This window comes from Hyperoodon ampullatus (genome assembly GCF_949752795.1).
Source record: "Hyperoodon ampullatus genome assembly, chromosome: 16".
In the NCBI taxonomy this organism is placed as follows: Eukaryota; Metazoa; Chordata; class Mammalia; order Artiodactyla; family Ziphiidae; genus Hyperoodon; species Hyperoodon ampullatus.
Window position 1 is genome coordinate 34,825,294 of NC_136929.1, and position 24,642 is coordinate 34,849,935.

General features: G+C 34.3%; 1 protein-coding gene across 2 annotated transcripts in view; it reads left to right on the top strand.

Annotated features, from left to right (window-relative positions):
- KLHL1 (kelch like family member 1) overlaps positions 1 to 24,642 on the top strand; it is a gene marked incomplete at both ends in the record, with an annotated part of 395,165 nt that overhangs the window by 308,257 nt on the left and 62,266 nt on the right. For both annotated transcript variants that reach the window (XM_079721747.1, XM_079721748.1), the window contains one exon: positions 10,941 to 11,165. In XM_079721747.1, the coding sequence (XP_079577873.1) occupies positions 10,941 to 11,165 (225 nt within the window). The remainder of the gene's footprint in view (positions 1 to 10,940; positions 11,166 to 24,642) is intronic.

Here is a 24,642-nt window from a genome sequence, read left to right on the forward strand (position 1 = left end):
TCTGATATACAAATTGCTATATGAAAATTTAATGAATTTTTTTCTAAAAGGAAGAGTTCTTTGATTTATTATGACCAATAAATATTTGTTGGGTGTCTTTTTCTCCAAATATTTATATTTTATTGGTATTTTAAGAGTAAGGACTGGCAAACAATGGGCTAAAAGCCAAAGCTAACCACTGGTTGTTCTGTATGGCTTTGGTTTATACATTATATTAGTTAAAAATAATCAAACAAAGAATAATACTTCATGATGAATTTAGTGAATATTAGCATTTTGTGAAATTCAAATTTCAATGTCCATAAAATTTAATTGTGACTCACTCATTTGTTTGCCTATTGTTTACAGTTGCTTTCACTCTATAATGCCCATGTAGTTGCAACAAAGAGACACATAAGGAAACCCACAAAGGCTCTGTTTATTACTATCTGTCCCTTCATGGAAAAAAAATTTTCCAAACTCTGTTATTGAAGAATATAAATCTCTATATCATATTTCTAGGAAACTTGTAGTGCCAAATGTATATTCCCTTGACCCAACTCTAATTTATTGGCAGCTGGAGTGGACAGTTTCTGTACATGTTTACAATGTCCCACCATAAGCAGCCTTCTGGTCTACCTGTTTATCCTCTTAGGAACATTCTTTGAGGTGCTGGGAGCAAGCTCAGACTGCATGACCCTTACACAGGGAGCCCAACTGTGCAAACAAAGCTCCAGGAGCCATCCTCAGCCAACTGGGTATGGAAGTATGTGTATCTACTGTAATATCACTTTCAGTGTTCTCACTTTTTTCTTTATATGCTCCATTTAGCTTCTTTGTTGACAAATACTTTCTTCAATTATATTTTTTATTTTTAAATGACAGTGAATTTATCATAGGAGACAAAAAAGCAACACAAGGGTCTGTGCATGAACTCAGCAACAGAAGTTCAATGACCAATCACCTGCAAACTTTGGGAAAAGTGAGGTGATTTGTTACTGAGCATGAGGTACATCTGTTATTTAAGTAGTGATTTGTGGACTGAAGGGCTAGTAGCAAAGTTTGTATTTTATGCAGTTATTCACAGTTAATATGTTGTGGAAACTAAAATTGGGAAGGGCTGTTTTATTTAACTAAGCCATGGTAACTGAAATTTATTCATACCAGAACCATGCAAAGCTAGGACCGTCTATATTTGAGGAGATGTTATACAATCATACTGCAGAGAAAGAGGACTAGAATGTTAAGGTAGAAGACTGACAGGCACAAGCATATGAATAAGAAGCCCTTCTTTGCTTTGGTTAAAGGGGAATCAAGATTCTGAGAGGCACTGATCTCTTCTTGACACAAGGCAGTCCCACTGTGCTGTCCTGCATCCAGCATGACAGCAGGCAAGCAGGGGTCCCTCCAGCTTAGACTAAGTCATTTATAAGAGATTATTTAGTTCCAAAGAAAGAGTCAACAAAGAGTTAAAAGGTGAGAATCTTTCAAATTGATATATTTTAGAGGTAAAAGAGAAAAAAAATAAGAAAACTGCATCATTACATCGTTCTGTTTATCTTATGTGTGCTAGCTGTGAACACCAATTTGAGCCTAGTTAAAGATATATATCAAGCATGCTGATGGCATGTCAAGACCACAATAGCAGTGGCTCTTCCCATAGATTGTGATTGACTGAGTGGACAGGAGAAAGAATTAAAACTATCCTTTATTCTACATGTTGGCATCGCCTCCTTGTTGACGGCCTCCTTGCAGTCACAGGCCAGTTACTGATTTTCATTAACAACCAGGTGTCTGATCAGAGAGCTCTACATCTTTCATGTGAACTCAAAGCAAATTTTAATATAGCTAACAATAATAGGAATCTTGGTGAAAAAAAACATAAAAGGAGAGAAAGCATTAATTCTTAACTATGAAGTAAAAATTTCCTTGAAATTATTTTATTGAATGATTTTATTATTGAGGATATATTATGGTATTTGACTACTTAATGGGTACCTTGGATTTTCATAAATGTAAAATTTTAAAATTATCTAACTGTAGGGATGAACTGATATTTCTCTTTCTAGTCAAAGTACTTGGCCAGATCATTTTATCCTGAATTTGTCTCATCACACTTCCCATCATTGCCAGTATTGTTGAAAGGCAAAAATGGAAATTGAAATAGATAAATTGGAAATTGGAATTAACCATCTTGACCTGATTTTTACTCATTGGCTTGAACTGAACAAACTTCACTATCAAGAACTTTTAAAGAACAGCTTTTCATACCACAGTTCTACAACTGGATAATTTCTAAAGCATTTAGCTCAGTAGTGATCATCATATGGCTTTAATAAAATGATTCACTTATAATTCTGTGCCAGAGAAAGCTGAGCATTTGCAGTTAGGTGGGGGAAATAACTTTAAAATACTGTATGACTTTTTCTGAAGAAAAGCAATATAATAAAAGAAAACTTATTCTTTCATATTTGCCCTTTTGAGGAATACTATTTAATGTCTGCCTCAGTAACTCCATTCAGTCACTTCAGTTCCACTTCAGTACGTTTTCATTGAACTTGAAATATATCATTGGAGATTACCATTTCAAGGTCATCACTTTGCACCAAGCTGTAGAAGCAACTGAAAATTACGAATAACATCATGTCAGCCTAAACCCAGTTTGTTTTTCAGACACAAAGAGTTTTCTTCTGGAATAGGTGTTGACTTATCAGGCTGCTAAGAGATATTTTAAGGAAGAACCATACTTCTTCCCCAAGGGTCTCAGGGGAAGAACAAAGTCAAGGTAACTGCTTCCTTGACAGTCTTTAGAATCAGGAAAGATGTTCATGTGTTAAATTAACTTCTGGTTGTTTACACTGTTCTGAATGAGTCAGCAGACAAAGGACTTTCAGCTCCTAGAAGCTATGTTCTGTAATGAAGAGTGAAGGAAGGTTCTCTCAGTTAAAAATTGAATCGCCTGTCAGTGAAGTTTTCTTTCACGGGTTCATCTTCACTAGAAAGACACAAAGCTTAGTGGCTATCTTAGCCGTAACCATTTCCAGTGTCTCTTCTGAGGATGGATCAGGGTTAAAATTATAAGTTAAATTCTTCAAAATTTAGCCTAGTAAAAACTTTATTTTGCCTTTTAGTGGTCAGAGGATTTGGGCCACTTAACTGTACATTGTGTATATCTTTCAATGAATGCGGATTGAGTAATAAATTAGTGTATTATGATAAAATTCCATCATAATTATAAATTCTTTGTAGCGAGTACATTCTTTTTGATCAATCTCCCAGTAAATGTTCAATACATAAGTACATCCTTTTTCTAAATCAAATCTCCTTTTACAGACCCACAGGGAAAAAAGCCTGTGTGTGTTTATGCATGTTTCATAAGTACTAGATCTTAATCCTCCACTGTGTGGTTCTTCTCTGTCAAAGAAAGAGAGAGTTCTCAGGGCTACCTCAGCTTACTTCCATGAAAAAGACTCACAGAGAAGGAGAAGTAAAAGATTTAGACATGTGCTTCCCTGGTGATGCAGTGGTTGAGAGTCTGCCTGCCGATGCAGGGGACACAGGTTCGTGCCCCTGTCCGGGAAGATTCCACATTCCGTGGAGCAGCTGGGCCCGTGAGCCATAGCCACTGAGCCTGCGTGTCTGGAGACTGTGCTCCGCAGCAGGAGAGGACACAACAGTGAGAGGCCTGCGGATCGCAAAAAAAAAAACAAAAAAGATTTAGACATAAGTAGACGTCACTGCATTTTCACCTAATGTGGTACTCATATAAACCCTCAATTTGAATAAACATCAGTAGGTCATAGAGAGCCTTCAATTAATATATCTTTGTAAGGGTGGGTGCTCATTTATGAAAAAGACAAAAATGTACTTTCCAAGAGTCTATAGTTTAGGTGGAGATCAATGGGCTCTCATGTTTTTTTACTATACTGATGAAAAGGCATTTGAATGACCTTTGTTTGTGTCATACAGTCAGTAATACTACAACTAGAACCCAGTTGTCATAATAGTCATTTTTCCTTTCATTCACAAGTGCTGACATTTCCTTTCATTCACAAAGGGTAGAAAAATTCTAATAAATGTTATATGGAAAGTGTTTTGAAAAGTTTTAAAACTTTTAAAAAGGTTTTTAAGAAGTATCTTAAAAGAGTATTTTAATAATAATATAAATAACAAGGGCTTGGCTTAATTTAGGCAAATGTTAGTTATAAAAATAAATATTTAATTGGAAAATTCAAGTAGTATGAGTTTATGTTCAGTGAACATTTATTAAGAAAATGAAGAAAATTAAGTATACTTGTAATAATGTTTTAATATGTGTTCTTTTGCTATAAAGTTATTTTAATACATGAGCTTTTTACTGTAAAATGGTGACTTAGTGATAATAATAGAAATAATAACTACAAGCTTTGAGTTGCTTTTTTAAAGTCTCTTTCCTATGACATCTTTAGCAACACCAAAAGCTGCTTTTAAAAATAATGAATTAGTATTTTAATAATAGAACTAAGATGTGTTTATGGCAAACTCTTTAAAATAGGAAGTTACAAATCAAAAATTCAACTCCCTCCATTTCCTAAATGCTCCATGTATTTTATTACACACACACACGCACACACTCCACACCTCCCATAATAGTTGCATTGATTTAATATCAATCAGTTGGTTTTGATATGAATATCAAAATTATAGATTTTCTATTTTTTTGGAAATTTAATGATTATTAATAAATAAATTATTGATTATTTAATAAAATTATTATTTAATTTTAGGAAAGCTTAAGTAATATTTCAACATTTACATGGTATTCATATTGTTTTTCTATTAAATAATTATCTCCTAATTTGCTTCTTGATTTATAAAAGTTTTTAACATATCAAGGAAATTCACTCCCTGTTATATTTATAAAACATTTTTGTTGTTAATGTTTTCAGTCTTTGGGTTTTTTAAATTGGTATATTTTTGATGTAACTATATTTTATATTGTGGTGATTAATGATCATATATATATATATATATATATATATATATATATATATATATACATATACTTAAAAATTTCTGTGTCTCATGCTCTCTCTCATGGACTTTTGATCTTGGGCCCACCTAGAAGTGAAAGTTCATCAACTACGTTTTCATCTTCTAGGATGCTTAAGGTTGTAGTAGACTGTGACCGAAGGCAGGTTACTTAAAATCCCCGTCCCTGTTAATGCATGTGGAGCCCTGATAAGAGAACCACACATGTGCTAGTTCTGTGGCACTGTGTGCTATGCTCTAGCCCTGTCTCATCTAAACCTCATTCTGGTTTAACAAGTAAGGCAGGAATCTAAGTTATTTATTTTTCTCCAGAGGACAACTGGTTATCTGAACACTATTTATTTGAATAATGAAATGTTTTTTCACTGATTTGAACTGCCATTTTTATTATATTATACTCACATGTATTAGAGTTATTTCTGGCTTTCTTTTCATATTTATTAATATAACAGTTTTCATTCATAATAAAGCCATCTTTTTAAAATGTCTAGTTACACAATACTTTTTAATATCTGGTAGGCCATTTTTTCCTCAAGATTCCTTTGTATTGGAGATTGTCTGGCTTTTAAAAATGTATTTCCTAATATTTGACTTTCAAATTTCCAGAGAAACACAAGTATAATTTTATAAATACCTTGTACAAATATTATTATATAAATTGTGATTATAAGATAATAATTATCATTTGCACAATAACAAACCATCTCATTCAAAATTAGTATGATTCTTTGTATTCATTCAAACTGACATTATTCAACAGAGTTTTACTTTTTTTCTTTATCTAGATTTTTAACCTATATTTCTGATTTTATTTTTAGGTAATTTACTTTTAGTGGTGCTATTTAAATAGGTTCTTCTGTTCTTTACACAATCTGGTTATTTTCATTTTTAAAAATTGCATGGATTTTTGTATTTTACTTATTTTCCAACTTCCAGAAATTTTAAATTTTTTCTAAGATTTTAAAGATAATAATTTTTAATTATTAAGGTGGACCATTACATGAAATACAAATAATTAAAATGATATTCCATACTTTTGTTTCCCTTGGTTATGAGCCAATAAGTTGACATCCTTTTGTATTTCTTGATTTTAGTGAAATTAGTATAAACTAAGCAAAATGCTTGGTTTTTGAGATGTATATACCTACTTCAAAATCTAGCATTAAGCTTAATGATATATATACATTTATATCTCTATACAAATCTTCAGCTTATGATGGGATTACATGTTGATAACCCCATTGCAAGTTTAAGGTATAGTAAGTTGAAAATTCATTTAATACACCTAACTTACAGAACATCAGAACTTAGCCAAGCCCACCGTAAACATTCTCAGAACACTTACATTCGACTACAGTTGGGCATAATCATCTAACACAAAGCTTATTTTATAGTATAGTGTTGAAAATCTTATGTAGTTTTTTGAATACTGTCTGAAAGTGAAAAACAGAATGGCTGTAAGAGTTATCAGTTGTTTACTCTCGTGATCATATGGCTGACTGGGAACTGTGGCTCACTGTCCTGCCCACCTTCACAAGAGAGTATTGTACTGCATATTGCTGGCCCAGGAAAAGATTAAAATTCAAAATTTAACTTACAATTTCTATCGAATACCTATCACTTCCACACCATCATAAGTCAGAGAATTCATAAGTCAAACCATTGAAAGTCGGGAACTGTCTGTACATAGCTATTTATCAGTTTATTATCATTTTACAAATATTTATACTGGGGGAATGTAGAATTTAATTGGTTGTTTACTTGGTGCACATGAAAGTATTTTGATGATTATGGAATGTTACAATGCCATCCTAATAAAATATAACGAATTACCTAAAAAGTAAAGACTTCTATTTGTGCTTGAAAAATATTTTCTCTGCAATAATACTTTTTTATATAAGTGTAAGAATGTTATCTCGAAGTTATATTTTTCATAAGTATGTAGATACAAGAAAGTCAATGAAAATTTTATTCTATGAAAAATTCAAGAAATAAGTAATTTTTATAATAATACCTTATTTAAAGCTTGATGTCTTATTTTAAGTATCATGAAACATATCTTTTGCCTTAAAAATTTTTCAGAATGCTTCTCAATATTTACCATTTTCTTAAAAAGAATACATCTGACTAATTTAACCTTTTACAAATGATTTTGCCATTTTCCAAATGGCATCAGGATCACCATTATTATTGGGCCAAAATGCTCTTTAGTCATTATATAATGTGTTTTTTTTTTTTTCCAATAGCTATAAATGATTGCTCTATTTGAGTTAAAACAATTTTTTTTCTGGTTATTCCTTCACTATCAGCTATTGCTATTTTCAACTTCCCCAGATCATTTTGACTTGTAGGTTTGTAACAAGTCTTGAAAATCAAGTAACTAAGCTTATTAGCATTGTATTAAAATTATAGTAAAAAGGCTCTGTGAGAATACCTGAGGTCCTTTCTATTGAGGTGAATAAGAGCTTTACATTGTTTCTTGGATATTTTTTATGACATTTGTTTTGTCTGTTCAGAAAACTCCTATCATTTTATTCTGTGTTGTGTTCAAGTTAAATAAGATTGCTAATTATTTGAATTATAGATATGGAATAAGTCCTGCTGTCTGTAATGCCAAAATAGAACGTGCAAGTATTAATTCCTATTTTTCTTCTCCAAATAATCACATTTGGCTGTATGAATGAACAACTCCAAAGAGACCCAGAACCACACTTTAATAACATCTTGAGCACTTATTCTCCGTTTTATGTTTTGAGAAAGGAGCCTGCTATTTGTTTTGTCATGAGGAAAACATTTTTGTAGTCATATTTTATCTAATACCTTCTAGTTATGTTATTGAACTTGGAAAACAAATACTTTATAATTTTTTAAATGCAAATTAAAGTAAACTCTATTGCTGCTGTAACACATTGCCATAAAGACCTGTTTAAAACAATTGCCATCTTTTAGCTCACAGTAGGTCAGAAGTCCAGGAAACACGCCTGAATTCTCTGCTCAAGATCTCAAAAGGCTGAAAACAAGGGGGTGGCGAGGCTGTGTTCTCATCTGCAGCTGGAGGCCATCTTCCAAGTTCATTCAGATTATTGACAGAGAGTTTATGAAAGCAGTCTGGATGCTATTGTGCCTGCAGTCACACATTTTAGAGTTGTGCCTCTGCTTTGCAGCTATTTGAGATAACCAGAGATGGTTTCATGAACCCGAGAGTAACTATGTCTTAAAATAAACTTTCTTTTTTTATTTCTTTCAACTGTATTACTTACCAGCACAGTAGCCCACTCTTGTTCATATTCTGTTTTTAATTTATGTAATGACAAATATTGCCTTTACTTTAAGGAACAGCTCAGGATAACGTTGCTCAGAGAGAATGGCTTTGTCCTTCTTCCTCTAACTTGGGAAACCACCAAGGGAATACATACACTCTTATAAGCAAAAGAAAACAACAGAACTCACAAACAAATTGATAAATTTTTAAAAGTATAATACAGTTGGGAAGTTTATACGGACAAATAATGAAGTATGCTGGTGAGAAAATACCTTAAAGAATATTAACACTAATAACTTTCATTAGAAAAAGAGCAAGCATATTTTTAACTTTGTGATCATTAAAAACTAGACAAAACATTTATATTACAGTCTGAATAAGAAAATAATCAACTTATTGGTTACTATAAGTAAGCTCTACAAATCAAGAAATCTTTGTTTTGTATTATGAAACTTTTTTTGACTAAGCAAAATTGAAGAGTGGAGTGAAAATAGATCTTCTCTAGAGCCTCCTGAAAGAAAAGAAAACCCTGCCAACACCCTGATTTTAGCACAAAATGTAATTTGAACTTCTGACCTGCAGAACTGTAAGATAATAAATGCATGTTTGTTAAACTGCTAAATTTGAGATAGTTTTTCTCAGCAGCCATAGTAAATTAACACAGCTTCTAAATTCAAAAAAAAAAAAAAGGAAAAGAGGAATTCACTCCTACTTCTGATGTAGCAACTTTAGAATAATAAAATATATAGGTCACCTCTGAAAACTGCAGCTAGAGGAAAAAAACTGTAAAAGTAAAAAAATCCTGCCATGTGTTGAGGTTGTAGACACATCTAGCTTGTTTCAATGAAACTTTGAAACGCAAAACAATTCCTCACTTTCCCCTTTTTATACCAAAACCTTATATTACTCAGAGGCCCTTAACCTCACACATTCTCAATGATTTTCTCTGAGAAGGATGAATGTACCTTAAACACCCTGCAAAGAATTTGACCAAGGTTTTGGAGAAGAAAGTAGTGGAAGATATTTACTTCCAGACCTGCAAAATACGTGTCTCTTGGGATTGGGTTAATTAGGATTAGGTTACACTATTTCTTCTGCCATGATTTGTCAAGAGTTAGTCATAAGAGAGAGGTATTTGCATACAACTCAATTTTTAGTTAGGCATTCATGGAATACCAATGCTATCAAGCTTTGAGAATTCACATGACCTTGACATTATTTAATACTTTAATTCACCTTGGAATTTCAATTTGTACATATTTGAATAAAACATTTAACATACCAATAAAACATAATAAATACATTTAAGCATAAAAGAAGCACTTTTGTTTAAATAATATATCTTATGTTACTAAACAGTATCAAATGACTTTTATGAATATTTCAGTTTATTTTTATTCTAAAAATAATAATAGTCTTATAATACTTCATGTTTAGTTGTATGAAAATTAGCTCATATATTTAGTAACTTCAAAAAAACAGATTTAATTCATTCTAACTCAGTATTTATATAGTTACAGCTTTGTCACTTTTGAATAAAAATTGAGCATAAATTATACCATTTTACTTCAATTAGCAAAACTTTTACTGCCAAGTTGTTTATATTTATTTAGTTCATTGCTGGTTATGTTCTACAGAGTAAATGAGTCCCCTGAGGAATGTCTTCCCTAGTTTGCAAACTTGTAATACATTACAAGTAAAACATCTTTAGTGCATAAGTAAAAGTACACAAGAATGTTGACTTGTAAATGTAGGGATATTTAATTACTAAAAATGAAACATAGCTGAATGTGAGTGTAAACATTAAGATCAAACACTGAAGCAAGATCAATGTTTGCTGGTTTATATTTTATATAAACAGTTTTGAACTAGTTCAAGGTAAATATTTTTAATGTGAAATGTTTAACTGAATCCCTTAAAACATACCTCATCAGCAATTTAGCTTATTCTTTCGATTTCTATTTTATTAGTCAGATTTACTGCATTTTTCAAATTTATACATAAAAAGCTTTTAGGAAAGATAAGCTATTTTATTTAGAGATTCTAACAGTTGATAAGGATAGAAGATCATTTTATGTCTCTAAATTCTATTGCTATTTTCCGAATGCATTTTTTAAAAATAAGGTTTAAAAAAAAGCACAGCTGACATTTGTTTACATATCCTAAAATTGACTTTTAAACCCTTCTGCTATTTAAGGCATAAAACAAAATTAAAGAGAAATTTGGTAAAGAATTTATTAACTTCTCTTCACTTTTAGAAATTATACAGATAACATACATAGCTTAGCTATTTAAAAGGGCTTTAATAAATGTCTTTTTAAGCTAGGATTATGTTGCATTTTTTTATAACAAACAGTGATAAAGGGAAGTTGTAAAATCTACTCCCAGAACTGTGTCATGCCCAACAATGATTCTATTGAATCAATAATTTAGCATGAGACCATTATGTAATTCAAACAAGCTGAACATATGTGTCTATTTTATCATTAGTGTCTGCCAAGAAGAGAAAATAAAGTACTTATATCACTTCATTTTTCTGCCATTTTTTTTCTTCAAGAAAAATGAACATGACAAGAATGTTTTCACATCCTAATTTGTACAGTGTCTTGGGAAGATTCTTTGTTGGATTAGTAGTCAATGGTGACTATGTGATTTTATGTTTTGTCAGGAGCTACAACCATAGAGAAATATGACCTCAGAACAAATTTGTGGATCCAGGCAGGGATGATGAACGGCAGGAGACTGCAGTTTGGTGTGGCTGTTATTGATGACAAACTCTTTGTAATTGGAGGTCGAGACGGCTTAAAGACATTGAACAGTGTTGAATGTTACAACCCCAAAACCAAGACTTGGACTGTCTTACCACCAATGTCAACACATAGGCATGGTCTAGGTAAGATTCTTACTTTATTGATATTATTTTTAGAAAATATTTTATTGATAGTAAAAATGTATGCTAAAATATAGTATTACTGTTATCAATTATCATTAACTTTAGGTAAATTGTGGGCTTATTTGGAGCATATATATGTTTTTAATTCTTGATATTTTCCTGTGTTGACCAATATGCATTAAACTGTTGAGAGTGATGTTAAATATACAAAGATGAGTAGATATCAAGTTATTCTCAAAGTTTTCACATTCTGATATTCATACAACATGTAAAATTCATTTGGTATGAAGAAAAAAATGCAGAACTATCATGGAGAGACCAGAGTAATGCAGCCTAGAGGAAGAAACAGTTAATGTGAATTGAGGAAAACTTAATTAAGGTGGCTCGCTCCTACGTTACTGGACAGACAAATCTAGCTATATCTTTGCACTTAATTGATTCCACCTTGAAAGGTCCATGGAGAGCAGGCAACACAGGTTTAGAAAAAGAGTGACACATCAATAGGCACCAGGGGTCAATATGATAGGATTCACTCGATCTCTACTATGGAGTAACTTGGAGATGGGGAGAACTATATTTGGATTCAGATGTTCTGAGTGTGAGTTTTGAACCTACCATTTAATATTGTCATGATTTGGGCCCAGCAGTTAAACTATGAGCCTCCGTTTCCTGATTTGCCACTGATTCAAGGTTATTAATTAGATAAAAATCTGAGGAAGATAATGAATATGAAATCACTTGTAAATTGTAAAATCCTATACAAATATTTGAAAAAAGAGTAATTTAATAAAGATAGTTCCTGAATTTGTACTTCTTATCATATGGATTGTAAGAAGTGCTAATTCGTTTTTTTGAAGACCTGAAATAGTCCAGATAGTTGACTAAGTACCTTTCATATATTTAGAAATACACATTAGAAAGATATTGAAGTTTAATTACAAATGTACTGATTTAGACATTCATAGGTAAGCAAAATTATAGGGTATTTCAAAAACAAATATTGATACTTCAACTTTGAGATCTTCAGCACTGCATTTCTTATTCTTGTCTGTCACCATCTAAGAAAAATTTTTAAATGAAAATAAATAAAATAGCTCTGAACTAAAGCAACTTACTTTTTGTTCTTCTGGTTTACCTCCTCTTTCTTCAGTTTGCTCATTAGTAAAATTAAGAAATAGTAATAAATGTTTGGGAAATTTTTCAAGCTCTAAAAGTTTGTGTTTTAAATAAAAATTGTATAAATATTTTAAATCATATAGCCCCCAATTATAATATGGAAAATATGAACAGCAAATCATTTTCCCAGGTAATATTATATAAAAGTTTTCTTATACATATTTTCAAATATATTGAAGAATTTTGGCTTATGTGTCCATGTAAAAGCTCTACGTATTGCTTTTATTAGCAAGCTATCTAACTATCTATGTTCCTGTTTGGGGGAAATATACAGAATAAACACACTGGATTGGAATTTTTGGAATTTCATGTCTTTCTTCCTTTTTTAGACAATTCAATTCCTTTCTATTAAGGAATTCTAAAGTTCAATTAGGTAGGATATTTGTATATCAAGAGAACATACTTGAAAACATTTCACCAAGAATACACCTTAAGTGGTATAATTTTAGATGTTTAAAGTATATAATGTTATGGTTTGCCTCAAATACTATCACATAGGCTGCTGACCTTTTAGGAACCAGTGCTGAGCAGGATGGTAATCTTAGATACTGTCTTTTAGTCTGTCTTATTTTGTAAAGAATCCATTGTGGAAGTAAAGCTGTATAGAAAACTATATGATCCAAGTATCAAACACATCTGATATATAATACAGCATTTCTCACAAATTTTAGTGACCCTATACCAACTCTAGTAGTCCACTATTTTCATGCTTAAGCCTCTCCTGTTTTGTTTTTGTTCTGCTTCAGTTCCATTATCAAATAGCTCACGTCTTCTCCATATCTCATCCATTGACTTCCTCTGTGATTTACTTCCTAGTGGTTATTGCTTCCTGTCAGTTTTTTTTTTAATTCTCCACTACAGTACTCCTCAAGATCTTACCTGATTGAGTTAATAGGTAAAATTATGGCATAGAGCATCATTTCTTGGGACAAATCTCATCTCAAAGAGCCTCATAGATTGCTAGCAATGCCCAGTACATAGAAAACTGCCTTTGACTTGGATGCCAATCCAAGGTCCAATTAGTTGAAGCCTGACTGACAGCAAAGTCCTGTTATCAACAAATTATGGCAAGAGCCGAATGGACACAGCTGATTAACTGCCTGGCAGTATGCAAAATGCAGTAGCTCTTTTGAAGAGAACAATATGGCATAGGAAAAAGAACACAAATAAAAATTTCCTCCAAGTTATTCCCCCAAGGCAGTGCCATGAATTTTTGGCTTACTCAGGAAGTAACAACTGACTCTGTTTCTCTAATCACTATACTATGACTCTTCCTTCAGTGTAATAACCAATATTGGGTTTGAGTGTAAACCAACAGCCATCGGTACTAGTCTTTTATTTGTTCAGAAACTAGAATGTACCTTTTTATTTGTCATAGTTAAAAAACACCTACCTTGTGGTATGCAGTGAGATTGCAATATTGCCTATGTATCCCATATTATACATTCAAGTGACAAGGAGCTAGAGTATAAAGTAAAATTTTAAAATATAAAATAAAAACTCAAAATAATTTCTTTGACCTATATAGCTTTCCCCCACCTTGATTTCTTTGAAAAAAAAGAAATCCTTACATGATTATGCGAGAAAGCCACGTGAGTTCTTCTGTTGCTAAGGTTGAGTATGTGGCCAAAAATGTTTCATAGCAACCAGTAAATGAAGAACACTTCTTGTGCTGGAAAAAATAGCATATAAAATTGTATTCATGTTAAGTCTGTGACATCAGGGAGTAATGCATTTATCTAGAGAATGAAGATAATTAAGACTACAGTTGTCTCAATATGCTGAGTTTTTATTTTAGCATTATGTCTTTGGAACACATAATTCTATGTATCATGTCTTCTTTCCCACCACATTTTACATTGTATAAAATTGAAAAAGGCATTACTACCATCCACTGTTTGCAATTGTCATTTTAAGACAAATTGATAAAACAGTTATATAGCTAGTGTATATTATGGGTTTTCTATATGCCATGCTCCATGTAGTATGATAAATATATGGTAGGGGGTGTTTTATTTTTGTTTGTTTAATTTTCAATTGAGATAAAATTAAGTGTTAAAGTATAGAATTGAGTATTTTTGAGTCTTTTCACAGAGTTGTGTAGCCATCACCACTATCAAACTCCAAAACATTTTATCATCCTGAAAAACAACCTTGTAACCAATAGTAGTTGTTTGTCATTGCCCCATCTCCCTACACCCATTAGCAAAAAATAATTTATTTTCTGTCTCTATGGAAATGCTAATTTTGGACATTTCATATAAAGAGAATCATAATTTGTGGCTTTATGTGTATGGTTTCTCTCACATAACATAAGGTTTTCAAGATTCATCCGTTTCATAGCCTGTATTAGTACTTCATTATTTTTCTGATTGAATAATATTCCACTGTAAGGATTTGCCACATTTTTTATCATCTTTGTTGGAGTATAATTGCTTTAAAATGGTGTGTTAATTTCTGCTTTATAACAAAGTAATTCAAATATATATATATATATATATATATATATATATATATATATATATATATAATCTCCATATTTCCTCCATCTTTCACCAGCCTCTCACCTTCCCTATCTCACCCCTCTAGGTAGTCACAAAGCACCAAGCAGATCTACCTGTGCTATGCAGCTGCTTCCCACTAGCTATCTATTCTACATTTGGTAGGATATATAAGTCCATGCCAGTCTTTCACTTTGTCCCAGCTTACACTTCCTCCTCTCTGTGTCCTCAAGCCCATTATATATATCTGCATATTTATTCCTGTCCTGCTCCTAGGTTCTTCAGAACCTTTATTTATTTATTTTTTTAAGATACCATATATATGTGTTAGCATACGATATTTCTTTTTCTCTTTCTGATTTACTTCACTCTGTATGATAGACTCTAGGTCCATCCACCTCACTAGAAATAACTCAATTTCGTTTCTTTTTATGGCTGAGTAATATTCTATTTTATATATGTGCCACATCTTCTTTATCCATCTGTCTGTCAATGGACACTTAGGTTGCTTCCATGTCCTGGCTATTGTAAATAGAGCTGAAATGAACATTGTGGTTCATGACTCTTTTTGAATTATGGTTTTCTCAGGGTATATGCCCAGTAGTGGGGTTTTTGGGGTAGATGGTAGTTCTATTTTTAGGTTTTTAAGGAAGCTCTATGCTGTTCTCCAGAGTGGTGGTATCAATGTCCATTCCCACCAACAGTGCAAGAGGGTTCCCTTTTCTCCACACCCTCTATAGCATTTATTGTTTGTAGAAGTTTTGGTGATGGCCATTCTGACTGCTATGAGGTGATATTTAATTGTAGTTTTCATTTGCATTTCTCTAATTATTAATGATGTTGAGCATTCTTTCATGTGTTCGTTGGCAATCTGTATATCTTCTTTGGAGAAATGTCTATTTAGGTCTCTTCTGCTCATTTTTGGATTGCTTTGTTTGTTTTTTTGATATTGAGCTGCATGTGTTGCTTGTATATTTTGGAGATTAATCCTTTGTCAGTTGCTTCATTTGCAAATATTTTCTCCCATTCTTAGGGTTGTCTTTTCATCTTGTTTATGGTTTCCCTTGCTGTGCAAAAACTTTTAACTTTCACTACATCTCATTTGTTTATTTTTGTTTTTATTTCCATTTCTCTAGGAGGTGGGTCAAAAAGGATCTTCCTGTGATTTATGTCATAGAGTGTTCTGCCTCTGTTTTCCTCTAAGAGTTTTATAGTGTCTGGTCTTACATTTAGGTCTTTTATCCGGTTTGAGTTTATTTTTGTGTATGATGTTAGGGAGTGTGCTAATTTCATTCTTTTACATGTAGCTGTCCAGTTTTCCCAGCATCACTTATTGAAGAGGTTGTCTTTTCTCCATTATATATTCTTGCCTCCTTTATCAAATATAAGGAGACCATATGTGCATGGGTTTGACTCTGGGCTTTCTATCCTCTTCCATTGATCTATATTTATGTGTTTGTGTCAGTACCATGCTGTCTTGATTACTGTAGTTTGTAGTATAGTCTATAGTCAGGGAGCCTGACTCCTCCAGCTTCATTTTCCTTTCTCAAGATTGCTTTGGCTATTCAGAGTCTTTTGAGGTTCCATACAAATTTTGAAAGTTTTTATTCTAATTCTGTGAACAATGCCATTGGTAGTTTGACAGGGCTTGCACTGAATCTGTAGATTGTTTGGAGTAGTATAGTCATTTTCACAATGTTGATTTCTTCAATCCAAGAACATGGTATATCGCTCCAGCTCTTTGTATCATCTTTAATTTTTTCATCAGTGTCTTATAGTTTTCTGCTTACAGGTCTTTTGTCTCCTTAGGTAGGTTTGTCCCTAGGTATTTTATTCTTTTTGTTGCAATGGTAAATGGGCGTGTTTCCTTAATTACTCTTTCAGATTTTTCTTTATTAGTGTATAGGAATGCAAGAGATTTCTGTGTATTAATTTTGTATACTGCTACTTTAACAAATTTATTGATTAGCTCTAGTAGTTTTCTGATAGCATCTTTAGGATTTTCTATGTGTAGTATCATGGTTATCTGCAAAGAGTGACAGCTTTACTTCTTCTTTTCCAATTCGGATTACTTTTATTTATTTTTCTCCTCTGATCGCTGTGGCTATAACTTCTAAACTATGTCGAATAATAGTGGCGAGAGTGTGCAACCTTGTCTTGTTCCTGATATTAGTAGAAATTGTTTCAGGTTTTCACCTTTGAGAATGAGTTTGGCTGTGTGTTTCTTGTATATGGTCTTTATTATGTTAAGGTATCTTCCCTCTATGCCTACTTTCTAGAGGGTTTTTATCATAAATCGGTGTTTAATTCTGCCAAAAACTTTTTTCTGCACCTATTGATATGATCATATGGTTTTTATCTTTCAATTTGTTAATATGGTGTATCACATTGATTGATTGATTTGAGTATATTGAAGGATCCTTGCATTCCTGGGATAAACCCCAGTTGATCATGATCCTTTTAATGTGCTCTTGGATACTGTTTGCTAGTATTTTGTTGAGGATTTTTGCATGTATGTTCATCAGTGATATTGGCCTGTAGTTTTCTTTCTTTGTGACATATTTGTCTAGTTTTGGTATCAGGGTGATGGCAGCCTCATAGAATGAGTTTGGGAGTGTTTCTCCTTATGCTAAATTTTGGAAGGGTTTGAGAATGATAGGTGTTAGCTCTTTGTTAAATGTTTGACAGAATTCGCCTGTGAAGCCATCTTGTCCTGGGCTTTTGATTGTTGGAAGATTTTTAAACACAGTCTCAATTTCAGTGTTTGTGAGCAGTCTGCTTATATTTTCTATTTCTTCCTGGTTCAGTCTCGGAAGGTTGTGCTCTTCTAAGGATGTGTCCATTTCTTCCAGGTGTCCATTTTATTGGCATATAGTTGCTTGTAGTAATCTCTCATGATCCTTTGTATTTCTGCAGTGTCAGTTGTTACTTCTCCTTTTTCAGTTCTAAATCTATTGATTTGAGTCTTCTTTTTTTTTTTAATGAGTCTGACTAATGGTTTATCAATTTTGTTTATCTTCTCAAAGAACCATCTTTTAGTTTTATTGATCTTTGGTATTGTTTCCTTCATTTTGTTTTTCATTTATTTCTGCTCTGATCTTTATGATTTCTTTCCTTCTGCTAACTTTGGGATATTTTTGTTCTTTTCTCTCTAATCCTTTTAGGTGTAAGGTTAGGTTATTTATTTGAGATGTTTCTTCTTTCTTGAGGTAGGGTTGTATTGCTATAAACTTCCCTCTTAGAACTGCTTTTGCTGAATCCCATAGGCTTTGGGCCATACTGTTTTCATTGCCATTGGTTTCTAGGTAGTTTTTGACTTCCTCTTTGATTTCTTCAGTGATCTCTTGATTTTTAAGTAGTGTATTGTTTCACCTCCATGTGTTTGTATTTTTTACAAATATTTTCCCATAATTGATATCTAGTCTCATAGCGTTGTGGTTGGAAAAAAATACTTGATAAAATTTCAGTTTTCTTAAGTTTACCAAGGCTTAATTTGTGACCCAAGATATGATCTATCCTGGAGAATGTTCCATGAGCCCTTGAGAAGAAAGTGTATTCTTTTGTTTTTGGATGAAATATCCTATAAATATCAATTAAGTCCATCTTGTTTAATGTTTCATTTAAAGCTTGTGTTTCCTTATTTATTCTTATTTTGGATGATCTGCCCATTGGTGAAACTGGAGTGTTAATGTCCCCTACTCTGAATGTGTTACTGTCGATTTCCCCTTTTATGGCTGTTAGCATTTGCCTTATGTATTGTGATGTTCCTTTGTTGGATGCATAAATATTTACAATTGTTATTTGTTCTTCTTGGATTGATCCCTTTATCTTTATGTAGCGTCCTTCTTTGTCTCTTGTAGTAGTCTTTATTTTAAAGTCTGTTTTCTCTTATATGAGAATTGCTACTCCAGCTTTCTTTTGATTTCCATTGACATGGAGTATATTTTCCATCCCCTCACTTTCAGTCTTTATGTGTTCCTATGTCTGAAGTGGGTCTCTTGTAGACAGCATATATATGGGTCTTGTTTTTTATCCATTCAGCCAGTCTATGTCTTTTGGCTGGAGCATTTATTCCCTTTACATGTGAGGTAATTATTGATATGTATGTTCCTCTTACCATTTTCTTAATTGTTTTGGGTTTGTTATTGTAGGTCTTTTCCTTCTCTTGTGTTCCCTGCCTAGAGAAGTTCCTTAAGAATTTGTTGTAATGCTGGTTTAGTGGTGTTGAATTCTCTTAGCTTTTGCTTATCTGTAAAGTTTTTAATTTCTCCATTGAATCTGAATGAGATGTTTGCTGGGTAGAGTAAGCTTTTTGTAGGTTTTTCCCTATCATCATTTTAAATATTTCCTGCCACTCCCTTCTGGCTTGCACAGTTTCTGCTGAAAGATCAGTTGTTTACCTCATGGGGATTCTCCTGTATGTTATTTCTTGTTTTTTTCCTTGCTGCTTTTAATAATTTTTCTTGCATTTAATATGTGATAGTTTCATTAATATGTGTCTTGTCGTGTTTCTCCTTGGATTTATCCTGTATGGGACTTCTGCACTTCCTTGACTTTATTAACTATTTTTTTCCCCTTATTAGGGAAGTTTTCAACTAAAATCTCTTCAAATATTTTCTCAGTCCCTTTCTATTTCTCTTCATCTTCGGTGACCCCTATAATCCGAATGCTGTTGCATTTAATGTCCCAGAAGTATCTGGGATGGTCCTCAATTCATTTCATTCTTTTTTCTTTATTCTGCTCTGCAGTAGTTTCTTCTACTATTTTATCTTCCAGGTCACTTCTCCGTTCTTCTGCCTCAGTTTTTCTGCTATTGATTCCTTCTAGAGAATTCTTAATTTCATTTATTGTGTTGTTCATCATTGTTTGCTCTTTAGTTCTTCCAGGTCCTTGTTAAAAGTTTGTTTTATTTTCTTCATTCTATTTCTAAGATTTTGTAACATCTTTACTATCATTACTCTGAATCCTTTTTCAGGTAGACTGCCTATTTCCTCTTTGTTTGTTTGGTCTGTTGGGTTTTTACCTTGCTGCTTCATCTGCTATGTGTTTCTCTGTCTTCTCATTTTGCTTAACTTACTGGGTCTGGGGTCTCCTTTTTTCAGGCTGCAGGTTCGTAATTCCTGTTGTTTTTGGGGTCTGCCAGAGTGGCTAAGGTTCTTTCAGTGAGCTGTGTAGGCTTCCTTGTGGAGGGGACCAGTGCCTGTGTTCTGGTGAATGAGGTTGGATCTTGTCTTTCTTCTGGTTAAGTCTGTGTCTGGTGGTTTGTTTTGAGGTGTCTGTGACCTTCTTATGATTTTAGGCAGCCTTCTGCTAATAGGTGGGGTTGTGTTCCTGTCTTGCTAGTTGTCTGGCATAGGGTGTCCAGCGCTGTATCTTGTTGGTCGTTGAGTGGAGCAGTGTCTTAGTGTCGAGATGGAGATCTCTGGGAGAGTTTTCACCATTTGATATTACATGGACCTGGGACATCCCTGATGGACTCATGTCCTGAACTCAGCTCTCCCACCTCAGAGACACAGGCCTGACACCCACGTGGAGCACCAAGACTGTCAGCCACACTGCTCAGAAGTAAAGGGAGAAAAATGGAAGAAAGAAAGAAAAACATAAAATAAAAGTTATTAAAATAAAAATAATTGTTAGAGTTTTTTTTTAATTGAAAAATAACAAAAACAAATAAAAAAAGTAAGAATGGGGTTTCCCTGGTGGTGCAGTGGTTGAGAGTCCACCAGCCGATGCAGGGGACATGGGTTCCTGCCCCGGTCCGGGAAGATCCCACATGCCATGGAGTGGCTGGGCCCGTGAGCCATGGCCACTGAGTCTGTGCATCTGGAGCCTTTGCCCCACAACGGGAGAGGCCACAACAGTGAGAGGGCCATGTACAACAACAACAACAACAACAAAAATGTAAGAATGAAAGAAGAGAGCAACTAAACCAAAAAACAAATCCACCAATGATAACAAGCACTAAAACGTACACTAAAAATAAAAAGAAAAAAGAAAAAAAAAAACCTGACAGACAGAACCCTAGGACAAATGGTAAAAGCAAAGCTATACAGACCAAGTAACACAGAGAAGCATACACATACACACTCACAAAAAGCAAAGAAGGAAAAAAAATATGTATATTGTTGCTCCCGACGTACACTGCCTCATTTTTTGTATGATTCATTGTCTATTCAGATATTCCACAGATGCAGGGTACATCAAGTTGATTGTGGAGATTTAATCCACTGCTCCTGAGGCTGCTGGGAGAGATTTCCCTTTCTCTTCTTTGTTCGCAGAGCTCCTGGTGTTCAGCTTTGGATTTGGTCCTGTGTCTCTCTGTAGGTCGCCTGAGGGCATCTGTTCTTCTCTCAGATAGGACAGGGTTAAAGTAGTAGCTGAGTAGGGGCCCTGTTTCACTCAGTCCAGGGGGAGGAAGGGGTATGGTTGTGGGGTGAGCTTGTGGCGACAGAGGCCAGTGTGACATTTCAGAAGCCTGAGGTTCTGTGTGTTCTCCTGGGGAAGTTGTCCCTGAATCATGGGAACCTGGCAGTGGCGGGCTGCACAGGTTCCCAGGAGGGGAGGTGTGGATAGTGACCTGTGCTTGCACACTGGCTTCTTGGTGGCTGCAGCAGTGCCCTAAGCATCTTGTGCCTGCCTCTGGTGGCTGCACTGATAGCTGTGGCTCATGCCTGTCTCTGGAGCTTGTTTAGGCGGTGCTCTGATTCCCCTCTCCTTGTGCCACAACCCAAAACAATGGTCTCTTGCCTCTTAAGCAGGTCCAGACTTTGTCTAAGACTACCTCTCAGCCAGCTGTGGCACATTAGCCTCCTTCAGGCTGTGTTCACACAAACCACTCCAGTCCTCTCCCTGGGATCTGACCTGCGAAGCTGGAGGTTCAGCTCCCAGCCCCCACTCACGCAGGCAGATGAGCAGACAAGCCTCTCAAGTTGGTGAGTGCTGGTTGGCACTGATCCTTTGTGTGGGGATCTCTCTGCTTTGCCCTCTGCACCCCTGTTGCTGTGCTCTGCTCCATGGCTCCAAAGCTTTGCCCCAGCCACCCACTGTCTCTGCCAGTGAAGGGGCTTCCTAGTGTGTGGAAACTTTCTTCCTTCACATCTCCCTCCCACTGGTACAGGTCCCATCCCTATTCTTTTTTTTTTTTTTTTTTTGTGGCACGCGGGCCTCTCACCGTTGCAGCCTCTCCCGTTGCGGAGCACAGGCCCCGGACGCGCAGGCTCAGCAGCCATGGCCCACGGGCCCAGCCGCTCCGCGGCATACGGGATCCTCCCAGACCGGGGCACGAACCCGCATCCCCTGCATCGGCAGGCAGACTCTCAACCACTGCGCCACCAGGGAGGCCCCCGTCCCTATTCTTTTGTCTCTGTTTTTTTTTTTTTCTTTTTTCTTTTGCTTTACCCAGATAGGTGGGGGAGTTTCTTACCTTTTGGGAAGTCGGAGGTCTTCTGACAGCATTCAGTAGGTGTTCTGTAGTAGTTGTTCCACATGTGGATGTAGTTCTGATGTATTTGTGGGAAGGAAGTTGATCTCCACGTCTTACTCCTCTGCCATCTTGAAGGTCTCCCTGCCACAATTTATTTATACATCATCAATAGAAGGACATTTTGTTTGTTTCCACTTTTGGGTTATTATGAATAAAACTGCTCTGAACATTCACATATGTATTTTTTGTGTGAATATATATCTTCAATTCTCTTGGATATATACATATGGGTAAAATTGTTGAATTATATGGTGGCTCCAACTTTAACTTTTGGAAGAATTGCCAAGTTTTTTCCAGAATGGCTGCTCCATTTTCCATCTCCTCAGCAATTATGAGGGTACCAATTTTTCCATATCCTTGACACTTGTTACTATTCCTTCTTGTTTTATTATAATGATTCTAGTGTACATGAAGTAGTGTTTCATGGTTTTATAGGCATTTCTCTAATGAATAATTTTGAGAAAGTTTTCATGTGCTTATTGGCCATTTGTATCTTTGGATAAATTTTTATTCAAATATTTTAGCTAGTCTTTGTTTAGATTATTTTTTTCTTTTATTGTTGATTTGTAATTGTTAATTTTATATTCTATATATGTGTCCTCTGTCAGACATAACATCTACAAATACTTTATCCCATTCTATGGGTTCTAATTTAACTTTCTTGATAGTGTCCTTTGATAGCTACTGATGGACAAAGGTTTTCAACTTATGTCAAGTCAAACTATTACTCAAGTATGAAGGGAGAAAAGAAGGGCATCTTCAGACATTTTGGTTCTGTTGATTTCAGCAAGGATGTGAACCTCAAAATCTATTCTCACAAACTTGAGATTGAAAAAAGAAAGGAGTGTCTTAAGAAAAATTAATATTCTAATGTCAGGATTCAAAGATCTCCTTGACTGTCAGGAAAGGTAGAGAATAAATTGTTGTACACTCACAGAGTTCTTGACCTTATGGGAAAAAATAAGTCATTAGATTGTCTCTTTGCAAAGAGCAAACACAGGACTGTTTCCCACTTGCAAAGATTTGGGCAGTCCATATATGGTACTGGATTGTCCTCCTTCTTGTTGTTAAGAAGTTCAATTCCACTTCTTGCTTGTTATACTTGACTAAAGGAAAATTACTAAAGCAATCTGAGGATACTTCAGTCAGAACTGAGGATGGGGTGGGGGGAATCTGTTTATATGCATCCAGATATGCTCACCTGCCAGGGAAACAAAAAAAAAAATGAGGTTCATAAACCAACCAGGGGAAATATGATGTTAAAATTAAAATATTAAGGAACATTTTCAAAACAATATCAAGCATTTAACTTAATAAAATTCTTGAATGTATGTATGAAGAAAGAGAACCCAAAGTGACATTATTATCAGTGTTTTCCCTGGCTTTTAGGAATTATAACAAGTAATGAATGGACTGAAGAAAATATCAGCCTAATAAAACCTTCCACTTATTTGTGATATAACCCATTAGACTAGAAAATCTCATTTGAAACTGTCAGCTTTCATTGTCTTAGAAGGAACACTTGCTTCAACTTAGCCTCTGTTTCTTTAATTATATCAGTGTATTTTTGTCTTCTTCATGCCTCTTTTACTTAAAAAAAATAGATTTCATCACACGACCAGGAAGGCTTAGGTTTCTTTAAAGTTATACAGTTTTCACAAGTCAACAAAATTCAAAACTGCCCATTCAGTTTTATGTATCAGATTTAAAAAAAACAGACATTGTGAGAGGAAATAATATAATGGAGTAAGTTGGGGATACAAATAAAATATTTAACACTTTTTTTTTTTTTCCGGTACGCGGGCCTCTCACTATTGTGGCCTGTCCCATTGTAGAGCACAGGCTCTGGACGTGCAGGCTCAGCAGCCATGGGTCACTGGCCCAGCCGCTCAGCAGCCTGTGGTATCTTCCCGGACCGGGACATGAACCCATAGCCCTGCATCAGCAGGCAGGCTCTCAACCACTGCACCACCAGGGAAGCCCATATTTAACTATTTTGATAATATATACTCACATACACAGATATATACATAGACCCACAATTTTAAATACTTTTGCATGTCTGATTGAAAAAATAGGGAAATTGTGAACAAGATATAGGACATAACAAGAAGTTTTTAGAGCAGATAGCTACCATTTTCATTTGTAAGTTTAATATTTGAATAAACAGAAAGTCATAAGGACAACTTTCTTATTACTTAGGCATATATAATATAGACATAGACATGTGTATACAGTTTTAAAGAATATTTTAGAACTTTTATTCCTTTCATTTTATCAGTTCCTGTTGGAAATATCATATACAAATCATTAGTAA